Raw genomic sequence first — 15,665 nt, 5'->3', positions numbered from 1 at the left:
TTCTTCAGCTCATTTTACAGATGACAAAACCGAGGCAAACAGTGAAGTGACTTGCTCAGGGTCACATAGCTATTAAGTGTCTGAGACCAGATTTGAAGTCAAGAAGATGAGTCTTCCTGAATCCAGATCTGGTCTCTATCCACTGTGCCATCTAGCTGCCTATGAGCCCTCTTATATAGCAGCAACTTCGTTTAGTCTTTAGAAAAAGTGAGAATGTCAAATAAATGCAATTCAGCTCTTCCAATAGTACGGCCACTCACTTGTAAAAGGATTGGAAATGGATCTCACATTTACAGTGTTTCGTAGCGAAGTTAAAGCTCGTAAGATTTATGAATGGTCTAAAAACTATGTGATTCCTATAACCCTTTGCCCCTATTTCTAGAAGATGAGGAATGTGCAGACCTAAGCGCCATTCTGTATTCTATTCTTGTTTAGTGGGTTGCCACAGTCAAAGGAATCACCATTAAATGGCTAGACTACCAGCGAAGAGCTTCTCCATACTTATACAAGGTTAGTCCTCAGAAAATCAATTCATCCTGTTGCTTGGACAATACTCAAGGTCTTTCTAGTATCGTAGAGTCTGCCAGAGACTACAGTTTACAAGCAAAGTCTTTGATAAACTAAGGGTACTTTCACGTTACAGTGAGGCATCAGAATATTTTTAATTATATGATATCAATATAGCATAGTTTGTTTGTCCATTCTCCAATTGTTGTACATATTATACAACTGTTGAATAATTTTTCCTAACAGAAATACAACAGCTATCAATATTATGCACAGAAAAGCCCTTTTTTCCTTTTTATACTATTTAGGGAAAACATCCTTAGCAAAGAAACTGCTATATCAAAAGTTATATACTGTTTTGTGATTCATTGCCTATATTAACCAAAATATTTCCATTAGTCTAAAATCCCCACCAATAATGTATTCAAGTACTTCTGCCTTAAAGATCTGCCAAAGGGACAGCTAGGTGGTGCAGTGAGTAGAGCACTGGCCCTGGAGCCAGAAGATGACCTGAGTTCAAATCTGGCCTCAGACACTTGACACACTTACTAGCTGTGTGACCTTGAGCAAGTCACTTAACCCCAATTACCCTGCCTTCCCCCTTCCTAAAAAATAAAAAATAAATTTAAAAATTTTTTAAAAGATCTGCCAACATTGGACGTATTTCTTCTTCTCAATTGTATGGGTTTTTTTAATTATGAATTTTGTTGCAGCATAATTTGATTAAAAGTAGTGAGAGGCAGCGGGAAAAGCACAGGATATGGATCCAGGAGACGTAGGTTTCATTCTTGGATCTATCATTTAATTACATATGTGATCTTGGAGAAATAATTTAATTATCTTGGGGTAGCAATTAAATGTCGCCACTTGGAGATTTTTAAAAGAATACTTATTCAAGTATGAGCTGGGCTAGTCTTTGGCTATAAATAGACATGACCTTTAAGGATGTTCTTAGCACTTAGATGCCATGATTCTACCAGTCTAGGCACTCCCTCCATTACTACTTTACTGTCAAACCTTAAGTGACTGCACTATTCTATAATTCTTGCAGGGATATACAATGGGCACTGCAGATACAGGATTTTGATTTCAAAGTGACAACCTAGGTAACTAAATTCAACATTCAGATATAGCTCTGAAGTTGTTTAAATATCAGGTAAGGATCAGACACTGTCTCCTCTCCTTCAATATCTGCCCCTACTCCACAGTCGGTGCCCCTCCCAGACTATTTTACTTCTTTATCCCTCCCTTATGAAAGAAACATAAAGATGGAAGACGCTTCAGAAATCCTGTTGCTTGCACGAGTCTTGGAGCAGCAGTCTACATCTAACTCAGAACTTTTGCAGCCTGACCAGCAACCTCAATCTTCCCCCAAATGGGAACTACTGTTAAGGATCAGCTGATTGTGAATGTCCTAACAGAAGAGCAGGTTTCCCATAACAAGATCACTGTTGTTGGAGTTGGTGCAGTTGGCATGGCATATGCCATCAGTATCTTAATGAAGGATTTGGCTGATGAACTTGCCCTAGTTGATGTAATAGAAGACAAACTAAAGGGAGACATGATGAATCTCCAACATGGCAGCCTTTTCCTCAATGCAACAAATATTGTTTCTGGAAAAGACTGCAGCGTAACTGCAAACTCAAAGCTGGTTGTTATTACAGCTGGAGCACATCAACATGAGAGAAAAAGTTATCTTAATTTGGTCCAGTGTAATGTGAATATCTTTAAACTCATCATTCCCAATACTGTTAAATACAGGCCTAATTTCAAGTTGCTTATTGTTTCCAATCCAGTGGATATTTTGATATACGTGGCCTGGAAGCTAAGTGACTTTCCTAAAAACCGTGTTACTAGAAGTGGTTGCAATCTGGATTCTGCCTGTTTCTGTTACCCAACTGGGAAGAGACTTGGTATCCATTCTTCAAGTTGTCATGGATGGGTCCTTGGGGAACATGAAGACTCTAGTGTTCCTACGTAGAGTGGTGTGAATGTTGCCGGTGTCTCTCTGAAGAATCTTTATCCTGCTTTGGGAACTGATGCCGATTCATAGGATTGGAAAGATATTCATAAACAGGTGGTTGAAAGTGTTTATGAGGTAATCAAGCTGAAGGGCTACTCTTCCTGGGCCACTGGCTTGTCTGTGGCAGATATAGCATAAAGCATTATGAAGAATCTTAGGAGAGCACATCCAATTGCTACCATAATTAAGGACCTATATGGCATTAATGAGGATTTCTTCCTTAGTGTCCCATGTATCTTGAGGCAGAATCGCATTTCAGATATGGTGAAGATAAACCTGAATCTGGAGGAGGAGGATCATTTAAAGAAGAGCGCTGATACTCTTTGGGGACTCCAAAAGGAGCTGCAATTTTAAAACCTTTTAATGTGCTGCCACTTTACTATCGGGAGAACATGACAGTCGTTAAGAGATTATGTATGATGTGCTTTTCAAATAGGTCAAATCTTTCCTCTGATTAATGATTGAACACCAGAAATGTAAAACCTATGGACACACTCTAGTCTCTTCCTAAAGTCAGAAATGCGGAATAGTACTGTGTGACTACTATTTTTAAAAACCTATTGCTGTTTGCATATGATGCTGGACATGACTTGTGTAGTCTCAATAGTTGCTGTCAAGCAGAGCCAGTGTCCCACAGGTATATAACTACCTGCCTTGTATGTAGATGCTACAGGTTCCTGTAGTCCAGAAGTCAATAGTCCTGGATACAAAACATCATGCAGCAGTAATACTTTATCGATGCATTGATTACCCTTGTGCTCCCCTCCATTAGGGCTCTACAGCATGGCCCCAGTATCACCTTTCCAGAGGACCTGATTTTGTCTGTGTTTGTAACGTATATATATATAAATAGTTGTAAATTTCCATATTATATAAAAAGATCTCTATATGTACAATGATGCAACCAATTCCTCAAGTGTCATATTAGCCTTAAATATTGAATAAACAACAAATAACTAATTTTTTTAAAAAAAGAAATCCTGTAGCTTGCTCCACTCTCACCCTCAAAAAAATTTTTTTTAGGAACTAGAAGACGCAATGGCAAGAGTCAGCAGACTCAAAATAGGATCATTATTTGCTGTTTCAGTTCTCTGTCAGTTTGGTCTCAAGTCCAGGCAGAAGGCAAACTAACCAATTTCTTGCTTATCTCTTTAGGCAATAATTCTTTATCTTACTACTACGGTCTTTGATTCAAGATCAGGGAAATGATGACATAAAAGAGATAAGCAAAGTTCTATGAATTAACAGTAGCCACAATTTGACCACCTGTTGCTGAGTCTCTAGACAGTGAAAGAGAACAAATTTTTAACAGGGAGGGTGAAGCCGAGTGTCAGCTATAAACTATTGTTGAAAAACACTAGTCACAGTTATTCAGCATCTCTACCATGTGAATCCTTTATGACAAAATGGGAACTAATTATGTCCAATCTGCTCACCTGAATAACTATAACTCATTTAACTGATAACAATAAACAGACTTGTTTTTAAAAAGTCAACATTTCTAGTCCAGAGATTGTCTTAATTTTTATCTATGACCAAAACTTGTGACCTCAATGTTAAAGTTATCACTTTCAAGAATGTTGGATAAACTAAGTAAAACTTACTGAAGGGCAGTAAAGAGGACAGTTTTGTTGAGCTTGCAATTTAAACTTAGATTAAGAATAAGAACTAATACAAACCATTATAGACTTCATAGATTCAAGATCTTAATCTCAAAACTATCATTTCCTTAGTAAAATGGAAAAGAGTAAAAATAAATTAAAAGGTCACTACATTAAAAGTTGATATATTCACTTAATCTATGTGGTAAAGACTATTAAAAAACTGTTAATATTGCAAGGCTACCTTAATTCAGTCTTGAAATAAACACTTCATGATGGCAAAATATCACAGCTTTATGTCAATAAAAGTATCATATAGTAATCTAAGAAGGACAGCATGGCCTACAGTAGCAAGACCATCACTGAAAACATTTAAAAAGCTTAATAATAATAATAATAATAGCTCTCTCAAAGATCAAAGCTTCAAGTAAAATTACTATACCTTCATGACATCTTTATATGATCGAATAATTGAGATTTTTCTCTTCTCATCATCTTCTTCATCCATGACTTCATCTGCAGCCTCATAACCTTCATCATTACTACCATCAGCCTCCACAGTATTGGCCATATGGTCAATGAGCTGCTCTAAGGGAGGACTTAGTTCCCTCTCTTCATTCTCCTTCAAACCATAGTCCAATGCTTTATAAATAATAATTCCCAAGGATTCAATAACCTATGATCAGAAGAGAGAAGAAAATAAAGATGATTAGACTAGTTTCACAATATTGTCTAAAATTGAACTCATTTTCTTACCACAAACTCTTATATCCTCTAAACCTTTATTTCTGCTGAAAGCACTACCATCCTTCTAATCACCTTAGTTCACAACCTTGGCATGAATGAATAAATGAGCATTTATTAAAATATTGCTATGTGCATAGCACAGTGCTAAGGCATACAAATAGAAAAAAAAAAGATAGTTCCTGTTCTCAAGGAGCTCATGTTTTAATGGAGGGGAGACAACACACATAGGAGGTTTCAGCTGCAGATGGAATGGCCCTGTGGGCCTCAGGATGCAGCAGCAAATCAAACTGCAATAGATCTTCTTTAATGCCATTTCCATTAATAAAACCATATCTATTTCTGATGTTTAGCCATTCGACAGTGCAAGAACTTTCTATGACTGCTGGGGGCACAAGATAGGAGCATAGCCAATGATCAAGTGGGCACTGCTATTGCCCAGGCTAGCCTGGACTCCTCACTATCTCCCTCCCTCCCTGCATCTAATCAGTTCTTGTATATACTTTTACTTCTATGACATCTTTCATTACACTCACAGACACCACTTTGAGCTGGACTAGTACAATATTCTCCAAAGTGGTCCACCCTCTTCAATCTCTCTTACCTATAGCAGCCAAAGTGATTTTCCTAAAGTGGATATCCGTGTGTATCACTCGCCTACTCAATAAACTTTAAGAGCTCCCAATTGCTTTTAGGTTGAGTGAATGAATGAAAAAAGCATTTATTAAGCATTTACTATATTGCAGGCGTAGTGCTAAGCACTGGGGTTACAAATACAAAAGCGAACTGGATTTCTAGCCAAGTCTACAGCATTTTGCATGAGACTCTCCTAACTAGTAGAAAGAATGTTGATGCAATGCTGCGTGCCCATGTGAGTGGGCAGAGCTGGTGCCAGAGCTTGAGACAGGAGAGATACTCTGCATCCCTTCCTTGAGAAAAACACAAATGGTTCCAGATTTTCTTCAGGATCAAATCTAGGGAAGAGAAAGAAAAAGGCTCTCTTGCAGCCATGGAGGGGAAGCTGGCTCCTCAATATGACCATGATTTTCAGTCTGCCTCCCAAGAGACTTTGAGGAATTTCCCCTTAGGTAAGATTGAAGCCTCTCTCTTGGTTAATCCATGAGGTAAGGACTACTATCTTTTTTTTAATCTCACTCCTACTTGAATTTTAGTTCTTCATGGTCCTGTTTTTTTCTTCAGAAACAGAGTTATTTTAGGTGTGTTTAGGTTACAATTAATTTTTTAAAATGATATAGTTCTGATTAGATTTTGGAAATAAAATTGTAATGATAAATTTTACTTTTTTCTAATAAATTTACTTCAGTTAGAGAAGTAAATGATTTTTGCTACTCTGCATAATCATGTCTGAAAAAGGAATCATGTACTACAAACTCCTTACCACATAGATTAACCAAGAGAGAGGCTTCGGTCTCACCTAAGAGGAAATTCCTCAAAGGACTATTACCTCTGCCCCTAGACTAGCAGTATTTGTGGGGCAGATAGGTACAGTTCTAGACTGGTAATCCCTTCTCAGAAGAAAACAGAATAACCAGCCTCATGATCCCTTCTCTGGCTTTCTTAAAGTAGGAACCACAGTCTCCCTTGGAGGCAAGCTTGCAGACTTAACTATCCATGCTTCCCTGCAACTCACTTTCAGACAACCCATGTGGATATACATAACATATATGGGGAAGCACACACCTTACACAAGCAACGCAGTCCCTTCCCTCAAAGAACTTACATTCTAATAGAGGAAGACAACACACATAGCAGAGTAGTGGCCAGGTAGAAACAGCAAAATGGTCATGTTGATCTGATTACTATTGTCATAGCAAGACTTGGAAGGGGAGGTACAGAAACTCACAGTAGAATAGCATGGAAACGGCTGAAAAGTAACCTGGGTATGGCTAAGATGACAGCTCCCCAGTCAAAGCCCCGGGTCCAAGGTGTCAGAATTTAATTTCCAAGCAGAGGAGCAGAAGCCTGGAGATCAAATATAAACTCCTTTGTCTTGGGAGGTCTTCACAACGTAGCTCCAGTCTACCTTTCCTGACTCAATTTACATTGTTCCTTTTTATAGACTAGACAAACTGGCCAGGATTGTGGTTCCATTTTCTGCACCTCTGTACTGGCTGTCCCCCATGCACTACTTCTTTACTTCTCTTGGAATATCTTGTTTCCTTCAAATTCTACCCAAGTTCTACCTTCTACATGAAGATATATACTTTAATAACCCCATCTCTTTACTGCAGAAGTGGGGTACTACAGGTGTGGAGTTTTCCATCTACTTCCAAGACATAGTTGTTGCCCCAACAACTAGTGAGCATTCCTCTCTCTCCAAAATTTATCACTTATTTTATATATATATATTTTGTAAATAGTTCTTTATGTTTATATTGTTTTTCCCTTTCCCCCAAAAATGGAATAAGTTGCCTGAGGGTAGTAACTGCTTTATTTTTTGTTCTTTTATCCTCAAAGCCTAACCCAGTGCCTGGCACAGGGTTGGTACTTAATAATTGAGTGCTCATTGATTATTATGGAAAAAAATTATAGACTAAGATATAACAATTAATTAATTTTAATTTACTAACCATCAATTAGATGCATATCAACGTTATTTTATCTCCATATCCTACTGCTAAGGCAAAAATTCCTAACTTTTTTTTGTCATGGACCTCTTTGGACATCTGGTGAAATCTATGGACCCCTTTTCAGAATAATGTTTTTAAAATGCATAAAGTTAAATGCAAAAAGTTAAAGTTTGGATTACAAAGGAAACCAACTATATCAAAATAGTTATCAAATATGTGTGTGTACATTTTCTAAAGTTCAAATTCACCGACCTTAGGTTAATATGCTAATGTATTCTACTGCCAGGCCCATTTTTAAAGCCCTTCCAGCTTGACAGGCCCTACTCGAAATAGTATTCCATTGACAAATCTTCTAAAATGTAGGTTACTTCTGTACCATGAGGAGGTATCAGTATAGGATTTGAGTTAATGAATTTGAAATTTAAATGATTAAAAAAACCCATTTCAACACAGAGCTTCTCTCTAGAAAAAATATGACAAATGATCTACAATGCACAAGGGCACATTCAAGTTTCTATGTGAAGAAAAACTTCCCTACCTCCTCCTAGAGGGCAGAGCAAAAACTCCTCCCATTTCCTCCCTTTACAGAAGGCTCAAAATGCCAGCCATCTCTTCATTTGCTATCTGCTGCTCTCCTTGGTTTTGACTCTACCATCATCTTCAACATGCCCCCTTCAGCACATCCCTCCCCCACCTCTTTTCAGCTTTCTTCTGTGTACTGTGTTCCTCGATTAAATTCTGAGCTCCTTGAGGTCAGGGACTGTCTTTCTTTTTCTTATTTGTATTCCCCAAACTTAAGCACAGTGCCTGGCACATAGTAGGAACTTAAATGTTTAACATAGGGTATTATATCCTTCCTCTTTGTAGTACATGATTCCTTTTTCAGACATGATTATAAAGAGTAGCAAAAATCATTTACTTCTCTAACTTAAGTAAACTTGTTAGAAAAAAAGTAAAATTTATCATTACAATTTTATTTCAAAATCTAATCAGGGCTGTATCATTTTAAAAAATTAATTGTAACCTGAACACACCTAAAATAACTCTGTTTCAGAGGGAAAAAAACGGGACCATGAAGAACTAAAATTCATGTAGGAGTGAGATTAAAAAAAAAAGTAAGAAATAGCTGGAAGCTCAATTTCTTATTTTTTCCATAGTTCCATAAATTTTAATCATTTTATATTAGAAGCAATTATAGTTAGCCTACCAGACACATTAGAATACAAATGCTGAGCTTACCACATATACACAGATCAAAGTTCTGGGAACTTGATAAACACAAAAAGAAGAGGATGATAGTTCAATTGAATTGGAATTCTTTAATAATCACCTTGCTCATACCACTTTATTTCATGGTATGACTAAATGTCTAAAAATTTAATATGGGAAATCCTTGTATTTTCCTATTGTTGAATGCCCAATTTACAGCCATACATAACACAAGATAAAGCCAGTTAATGATGCCAATGGGCAGAAGAAGCAGAACCCGAACCTTTTAGATTTTTGCTTTTTTGTAACTGTTTCTGATTTGTTAACCAAAAAACAAAAGTTTCCCCTCACACCTATTCCTATCTAGATCTCCTAATCACCCTGGGAAGAGCAAGGCATCAGCAGGGGCCAAACACTGGAGTACAGCTCTGACATATCATGATTGGCTGCAAAGAAAGGCAGTATGCAGGGAGCCTGGGCCAGCAGCAGAGAACAGTGGAGGGCTGAGCAAGGTAACCCCAAGAGTCAGCACCATGTGTAGAGTGCCAGGAAAAGTCAGAAGCTCGATTTCTACATAAAAGTGTTTTGTTTTGTTTTGTTTTGTTTCTATAAAATGGCTCACAGAAGCTGGAATTTGCAATTGGGCTTGGCAGGAATTTGCTAACTTCAGATCAAAGGCAACTAAATGAGAAGCTTAATAAACAGGAATAGAAAGCTCTTGATTTGTGATGAAATACATTTAACTAGTCATAATACTTGCCTGACTTTTTCTTTTATTTAACATTTAGAAACAAAATAGTACCCCATCAACTGGGCTAATAATAATGAACTTATAATAAATTCAGCAATCTCAGTTTGAAAAAGCAAGGAAAACCCTACAAAATAGTGGAAAACACTGACATATAAATGATTCCTCAGGGACCCCTAATAACAGGGTAGGAAAAACAGAAAGAAGAAAAGGGGAAAAGACCACAGAACTTTGAGAAATGTAAAGGTTTGAGGTTCTTTTTATAGAGAACAGGACCAGAACCTCAAAGGAAACATCAGCTTTTTGCACTACAAGGAATGACAGGGATACAGAGGTGCAATCAAGCATAAAGGACAGAGTTAAATGTTACTGTACTGTTAACAAGAAAAATAATTGGTTTTTGACAACACCAAGGTTGAACCAAGATTGATGAATCATGGTTCATGCAAACATGAACATACAGGAGATATGCTATCTTCCTGAGATAGGTATTTGGGACAAAATGGAGAGGGAAATAAGACTTGTCAGACTTAATGTAACCTACTTCTGATGACTGACACGGGAATAAATGATATTGCCGACGGGAATCCAGGAAACGTTATTTGGGATTATGAAGTCTTGAACAAAAAAAATGAAGACTTTAGGGCACATGATGTTTCAATTAGCTGATGTTGCTTGAAGACAGAGGTTTCAAAAGAGAAAAGTCAATTTTAAAAGCACACAGATGCTATCTGAGGATAAGATTTGGACTTCTGGACCATGACTTAAAATACAATCAAGACAGGTTCTTAGAGGCAGGGTGATCACTCCTGACAAGGGATAATAAAAGTATATTTAACAGAAATTTTGTAGTATCAAGGAAGTATAAACTTCTTTCCCCAGCAATTGGAGAAAGACTAAACAAACTTGTACATCAAAGCAACAAAATATCACTGAGCCGTAAGAAATGACATATGAAGAATTCAGAGTAACATTTATACAAAGTGATGAAAATGCAACTAAACCAGGAAAGTAATAACATGACAATATAAATGCAGTGACTAATTTTTAAAAACTCAGTCATGTACATTAATAATGATCAAATAAGGGCAAGAAAATGTACTCCTATCTATTAAGTACAGAAGAGAAGTATTAAGGGTACAGAATTTTGTACTTCTGGATATGGTGATGTGTTGGTTACTTCTGTTGAACTGTATACAGTTTGCTTTGTATATACTTGTTTCCATGTTGTCTCCCCCATTAGATTTAAGCTCCTTAAGGGCAGGGTTTATCTTCTGCCTCCTTTAGTTTCCCCAGAGCTCCGCACAGTGGTTGACACTTAGTGGACAATAATTTTTTTTTGGTGAACTGATTTAATAAACTAATGAAGAAAACACTCATTAGGGTACTTATTATTGCCAAGCACTGCCATAAGCACTAGTGATACAAATACAAAAGTAAAGACAGTCTTGGTCCTCAAGGAGCTTACATTCTAATTAGAGTAAACACACAAAATAATAAATGGTGAGGGAGAAGCAGTGTCATAGGGATGGGTGAGTGCGGCCATTAGGGCAAAGCTGGCACTTAACAAACACTTGTTGATTAATTTCATTTATTCATTTCCTATTCTCTAGTGTCTAGACCTTTTTTTGAACAAAATAAATAGAGATGCTATAACTGCCCTATTCTCTTATCTTCCTCGTCTTCCCAGATTACTACTGATTCTAATCTTTGTTCTTCCTAACAGTGTGACTGGACTCAGAGAGCTGATTCAAAAATGGTTCCTACACCAGTTGATTCCAGTGTGTCAAAAATACAATGAATCCCTGTTTTTGTGACAATGATCAGTCTATGTCCTGCACCTGCTCTCTTCTTGAGGAAAGTGCTCATGATATATAGACATGAAGTTTCTAATTAGTCAATGAACCTTTGGTCCCTTTCATTTCTTATTCCTTAAGACCTTTACCTACTTAAAACCTTTAAAACTTTACTTTCTATCCTGCTAGAGCTTGCACTCCAAGCCTTTGAGCCTTTGAGAACTCAGGTCATCTCAACTCTGATAAGTATAAGAGTAGGACTTTATGGAATTACACATATGTGTGTACACAACACATATCCATACATTATATGTTATGAATACATACACAATCCACACACACACAAGTACAAGATTTTGACTAGACTAGACCAATTTGCTGTTCGTATTTATACTGATATGATTACTAGGTAGAGCACTACATACATATTTATGAACCATTCCATAATTTTCAGGAAGTATTTCCAAGACTTAAATATCTCCCCAAAACTCTTGCCCAACTTCCTTCCTCATTTCTTTCTTCTGTTGATAGCACTAACCTCCCAATCACTACGGTTTTTAAATCTTGAAGTCATCTTTAACACTTTCTTCTTCCTCAACTCCTCTGCAACATTTCTTACCTCTGTTCTCTCCTTTTCATAGACTTCCAATTCAAGCCTTCCTTACCTTTCAACTTGGCTACTGTAATTACCTTCTAAATGGACTTCCAGTTTCCATTCTCTTCGATTCCTAACTCATCATTCACACTGCTGCCAAGATAATCCTAACAGACAGCTCTAATAATGTTCCTTTCTGCTCACAAAATTTCAGTGACTTCCTATTACCTACAGGATAAAATATGGGCTTTTTAGCTTAGTATTCCAGGTACTGTACAATTTGACTCTAAACTATCTTTTCAGGCCCATTTCACACTAATTTCTAAATGCCCAGCAAGCCCCTAATCAAACTTGACTATTATCTGTTTCCCCAACTCTCCTTTTCTTCTACCACATCTATGTTCTTGAAGGCTATTCCTTTTGCACACCACTCATTTATTCCACATCTCTACCTCTTGAAAATTCTTCAAACAACCAGCTCAGATGTCATTTTCTCTATGAAGTCTTCTCTGAGCACCAAACTCAGGTTGAGAGCGACCTCTCCCCCTTCTCAGATTTATTATACATACCACCTAACGGGGATCAATCTTTCCTTTTATATTTATCATATTCTGCCTTAAAACCTACTAACTTGATTATATTGGGGGCGGAGCCAAGATGGCAGCTGGTAAGTGAGCTCCGTTACTGAGTCCCTCCAAAAACCTATAAAAACTGGCTCTGAACCAATTCTAGAACGGCAGAACCCACAGAATAGCAGAGGGAAGCAGGGCTCCAGCCCAGGACAGCCTGAATGGTCTCTGGGTGAGGTCTATTCCACACGGAGCTGGGAACGGAGTGGAGCAGAGCCCAGCCTGAGCGGCGTGGACCATCCAGACCAGAAGCCGGGCGGAGGGGGCACTAGCGCCCTGGATCAGTGAGCTGCGGCAGTTACCAGACCCCTCGACCCACAAACACCAAAGACTGCGGAGAAGGTTAGTGGGAAAAGCTGCGGGAGTGGAAGGAGTTCGCCGTTCGGCTTCCAGCCCCAGGGGCAGCGGACGTGGGGCAGCTACAGCTGTTGTTACTTCTGGCTCCAGGCCCACCTGGTGGGAGAAATTAAGTGGCGGATCAGAGCAGGGGTGCACAGCCTGCCGAAGATCTAAGCCCAGTTCGGGTTGGGGGTTCTTGAGGAAGGAGCAGTGCGGGTCTGACAGAGCTGGCACCTCCCCTCCAAACGTGGAACATAGAACTCGTTAGTCTACAAGCAGTCGTACCCCACTGAAAAACTCAAGGGTCAAGTTAGTTGGTTGGGAATATAGCCAGGCAGCGAAAACGCGCCCAGATTCAGTCTCACACTTTGGATTCTTTCTTTGGTGACAAAGAAGACCAAAACATACAGCCTAAAGAAGACAACAAAGTCATAGAGCCTACAACAAAAGCCTCCAAGAAAAACATGAACTGGTCCCAGGCCATAGAAGAACTCAAAAAGGATTTGGAAAAGCAAGTTAGAGAAGTAGAGGAAAAATTGGGAAGAGAAATGAGAAGGATGCGACAAAACCATGAAAAACAAGTCAATGACTTGCTAAAGGAGACCCAAAAAAATACTGAAAAATACGCTGAAGAAAACAACACATTAAAAAACAGACTAACTCAAATGGTAAAAGAGCTCCAAAAAGCCAATGAAGAGAAGAATGCCTTGAAAGGCAGAATTAGCCAAATGGAAAAGGAGGTCCAAAAGACCACTGAAGAAAATACTACTTTAAAAATTAGATTGGAGCAAGTGGAAGCTAGTGACTTTATGAGAAATCAAGATATTATAAAACAGAACCAAAGGAATGAAAAAATGGAAGACAATGTGAAATATCTCCTTGGAAAAACCACTGACCTGGACAATAGATCCAGGAGAGATAATTTAAAAATTATTGCACTACCTGAAAGACATGATCAAAAAAAGAGCCTAGATACCATCTTTCAAGAAATTATCAAGGAGAACTGCCCTGATGTTCTAGAGCCACAGGGCAAAATAGAAATTGAAAGAACCCATCGATCGCCTCCTCAAATAGATCCCAAAAAGAAATCTCCTAGGAATATTGTTGCCAAATTCCAGAGCTCCCACATCAAGGAGAAAATACTGCAAGCAGCCAGAAAGAAACAATTTGAGTATTGTAGAAACCCAATCAGAATAACCCAAGATCTGGCAGCTTCTACATTAAGAGATCGAAGGGCTTGGAATGCGATATTCCAGAGGTCAATGGAGCTAGGATTAAAACCTAGAATCACCTACCCTGCAAAACTATCATGTTCCAAGGCAAAATATAGATTTTCAATAAAATAGAGGACTTTCAAGCTTTCTCAGTGAAAAGACCAGAACTGAATAGAAAATTTGACTTTCAAACACAAGAATCAAGAGAAGCATGAAAAGGTAATCAAGAAACGGAAATTGCAAGGGACTTACTAAAGTTGAACTGTTTTGTTTACATTCCTACATGGAAAGATGATGTGTATGATTCATGAGACCTCAGTATTAGGGTAGTTGAAGGGAATATGCATATATATATGTATATGTTTATGTATATATATATAAGTGAATGTGTATGTATGTATATATCTATGTGTATATGTATGTATGTGTATGTATGTGTATATATATATGTGTGTTTATTTATATATATATATATATATATATGTAAAAGAGAGAGAGCAGACACAGGGTGAGTTGAAGATGAAAGGAAGATATGTAAAAGAAATAAAATGAAATTAAGGGATGAGAGAGCAACATACTGAGAGAGGGAGATAGGGAGAGATAGAATGGGGTGGATTATCTTGCATAAAGGTGGCAAGAGGAAGCAGTTCTGTGGGAGGAGGGGAGAGGGCAGGTGAGGGGGGAATGAGTAAACCTTGCTCACATCAGAATTGGCCTGAGAGGGAATACCATACATACTCAGTTGGGTATCTTACCCCACAGGAAAGAAGAGGGAGGAAGATAAAAAAAAAATAAAAGGGGGGGGATGATGGAGGGGAGGGCAGATGGGGGTGGAGGTAATCAAAACAAACACTTTGGAAAGGGGACAGGGTCAAGGGAGAAAATTCAATAAAGCGGGATGGGTAGAAAAGGAGCAAAATGTAGTTAGCCTTTCACAACATAAGTATTGTGGAAGGGTTATACATAATGATACATGTGTGGCCTAGGTTGAATTGCTCGACTTCTTAGGGAGGGTGGGTGGGAAGGGAAGAGGGGAGAGAATTTGGAACTCAAAGTTTTAAAATCAGATGTTCAAAACAAAAAGTTATTGCATGCAACTAAAAAATAAGATACACAGGCAATGGGGCGTAGAAATTTATCTTGCCCTACAAGAAAGGAAGGGAAAAGGGGATGAGAGGGGAGGGGGGTGAAAGAGGGGAGGGCTGACTGGGGAACAGGGCAACCAGAATATAAGCCATCTTGGAGTGGGGGGGAGGGTAGAAAATGGGGACAAAATTTGTAATTCAAACTGTTGTGAAAATCAATGCTGAAAACCAAATATGTTAAATAAATAAATTAAAATTAAAAAAAAAACCTTACTAACTTGTTGTAACAATGCTACTTGCAGCTGTTGTGGAGTGTAAGACCAATAACACCAGCACACAGGAGGGCTGCTAGCAGAGGTTCTTTGATCTACTTTTCTGAAGTAAAGTAACTCTAAAGGGGTCAACAATCTTACTTTAATCAAACACACACACACACACACACACACACACACACACACACACAATTCACTTAGTTCTAGGGAAAAGTCAGCACCCTGAATGTCAGAGAAAATACAAACAGAAATTACAAGCAGAAATTGTATAAACAGAGCAAATACAAACAGCAAAGACCAACAGACAGGACT

General features: G+C 38.2%; 1 protein-coding gene and 1 pseudogene across 2 annotated transcripts in view; one reads left to right on the top strand and one right to left on the bottom strand.

Annotated features, from left to right (window-relative positions):
• Nucleotides 1-15,665, bottom strand: part of SPIRE1 (spire type actin nucleation factor 1) — a 263,983-nt gene that overhangs the window by 150,705 nt on the left and 97,613 nt on the right. For both annotated transcript variants that reach the window (XM_036760909.1, XM_036760915.1), the window contains exon 3: nt 4,574-4,807. In XM_036760909.1, coding sequence (XP_036616804.1) covers nt 4,574-4,807 — 234 coding nt within the window. The remainder of the gene's footprint in view (nt 1-4,573; nt 4,808-15,665) is intronic.
• LOC118855448 lies at nt 1,883-2,884 on the top strand (annotated as a pseudogene).

The sequence above is a fragment of the Trichosurus vulpecula genome, chromosome 1 (genome assembly GCF_011100635.1).
Source record: "Trichosurus vulpecula isolate mTriVul1 chromosome 1, mTriVul1.pri, whole genome shotgun sequence".
Classification (NCBI taxonomy): domain Eukaryota; kingdom Metazoa; phylum Chordata; class Mammalia; order Diprotodontia; family Phalangeridae; genus Trichosurus; species Trichosurus vulpecula.
This window is presented reverse-complemented; position numbering and strand designations above follow the sequence as displayed.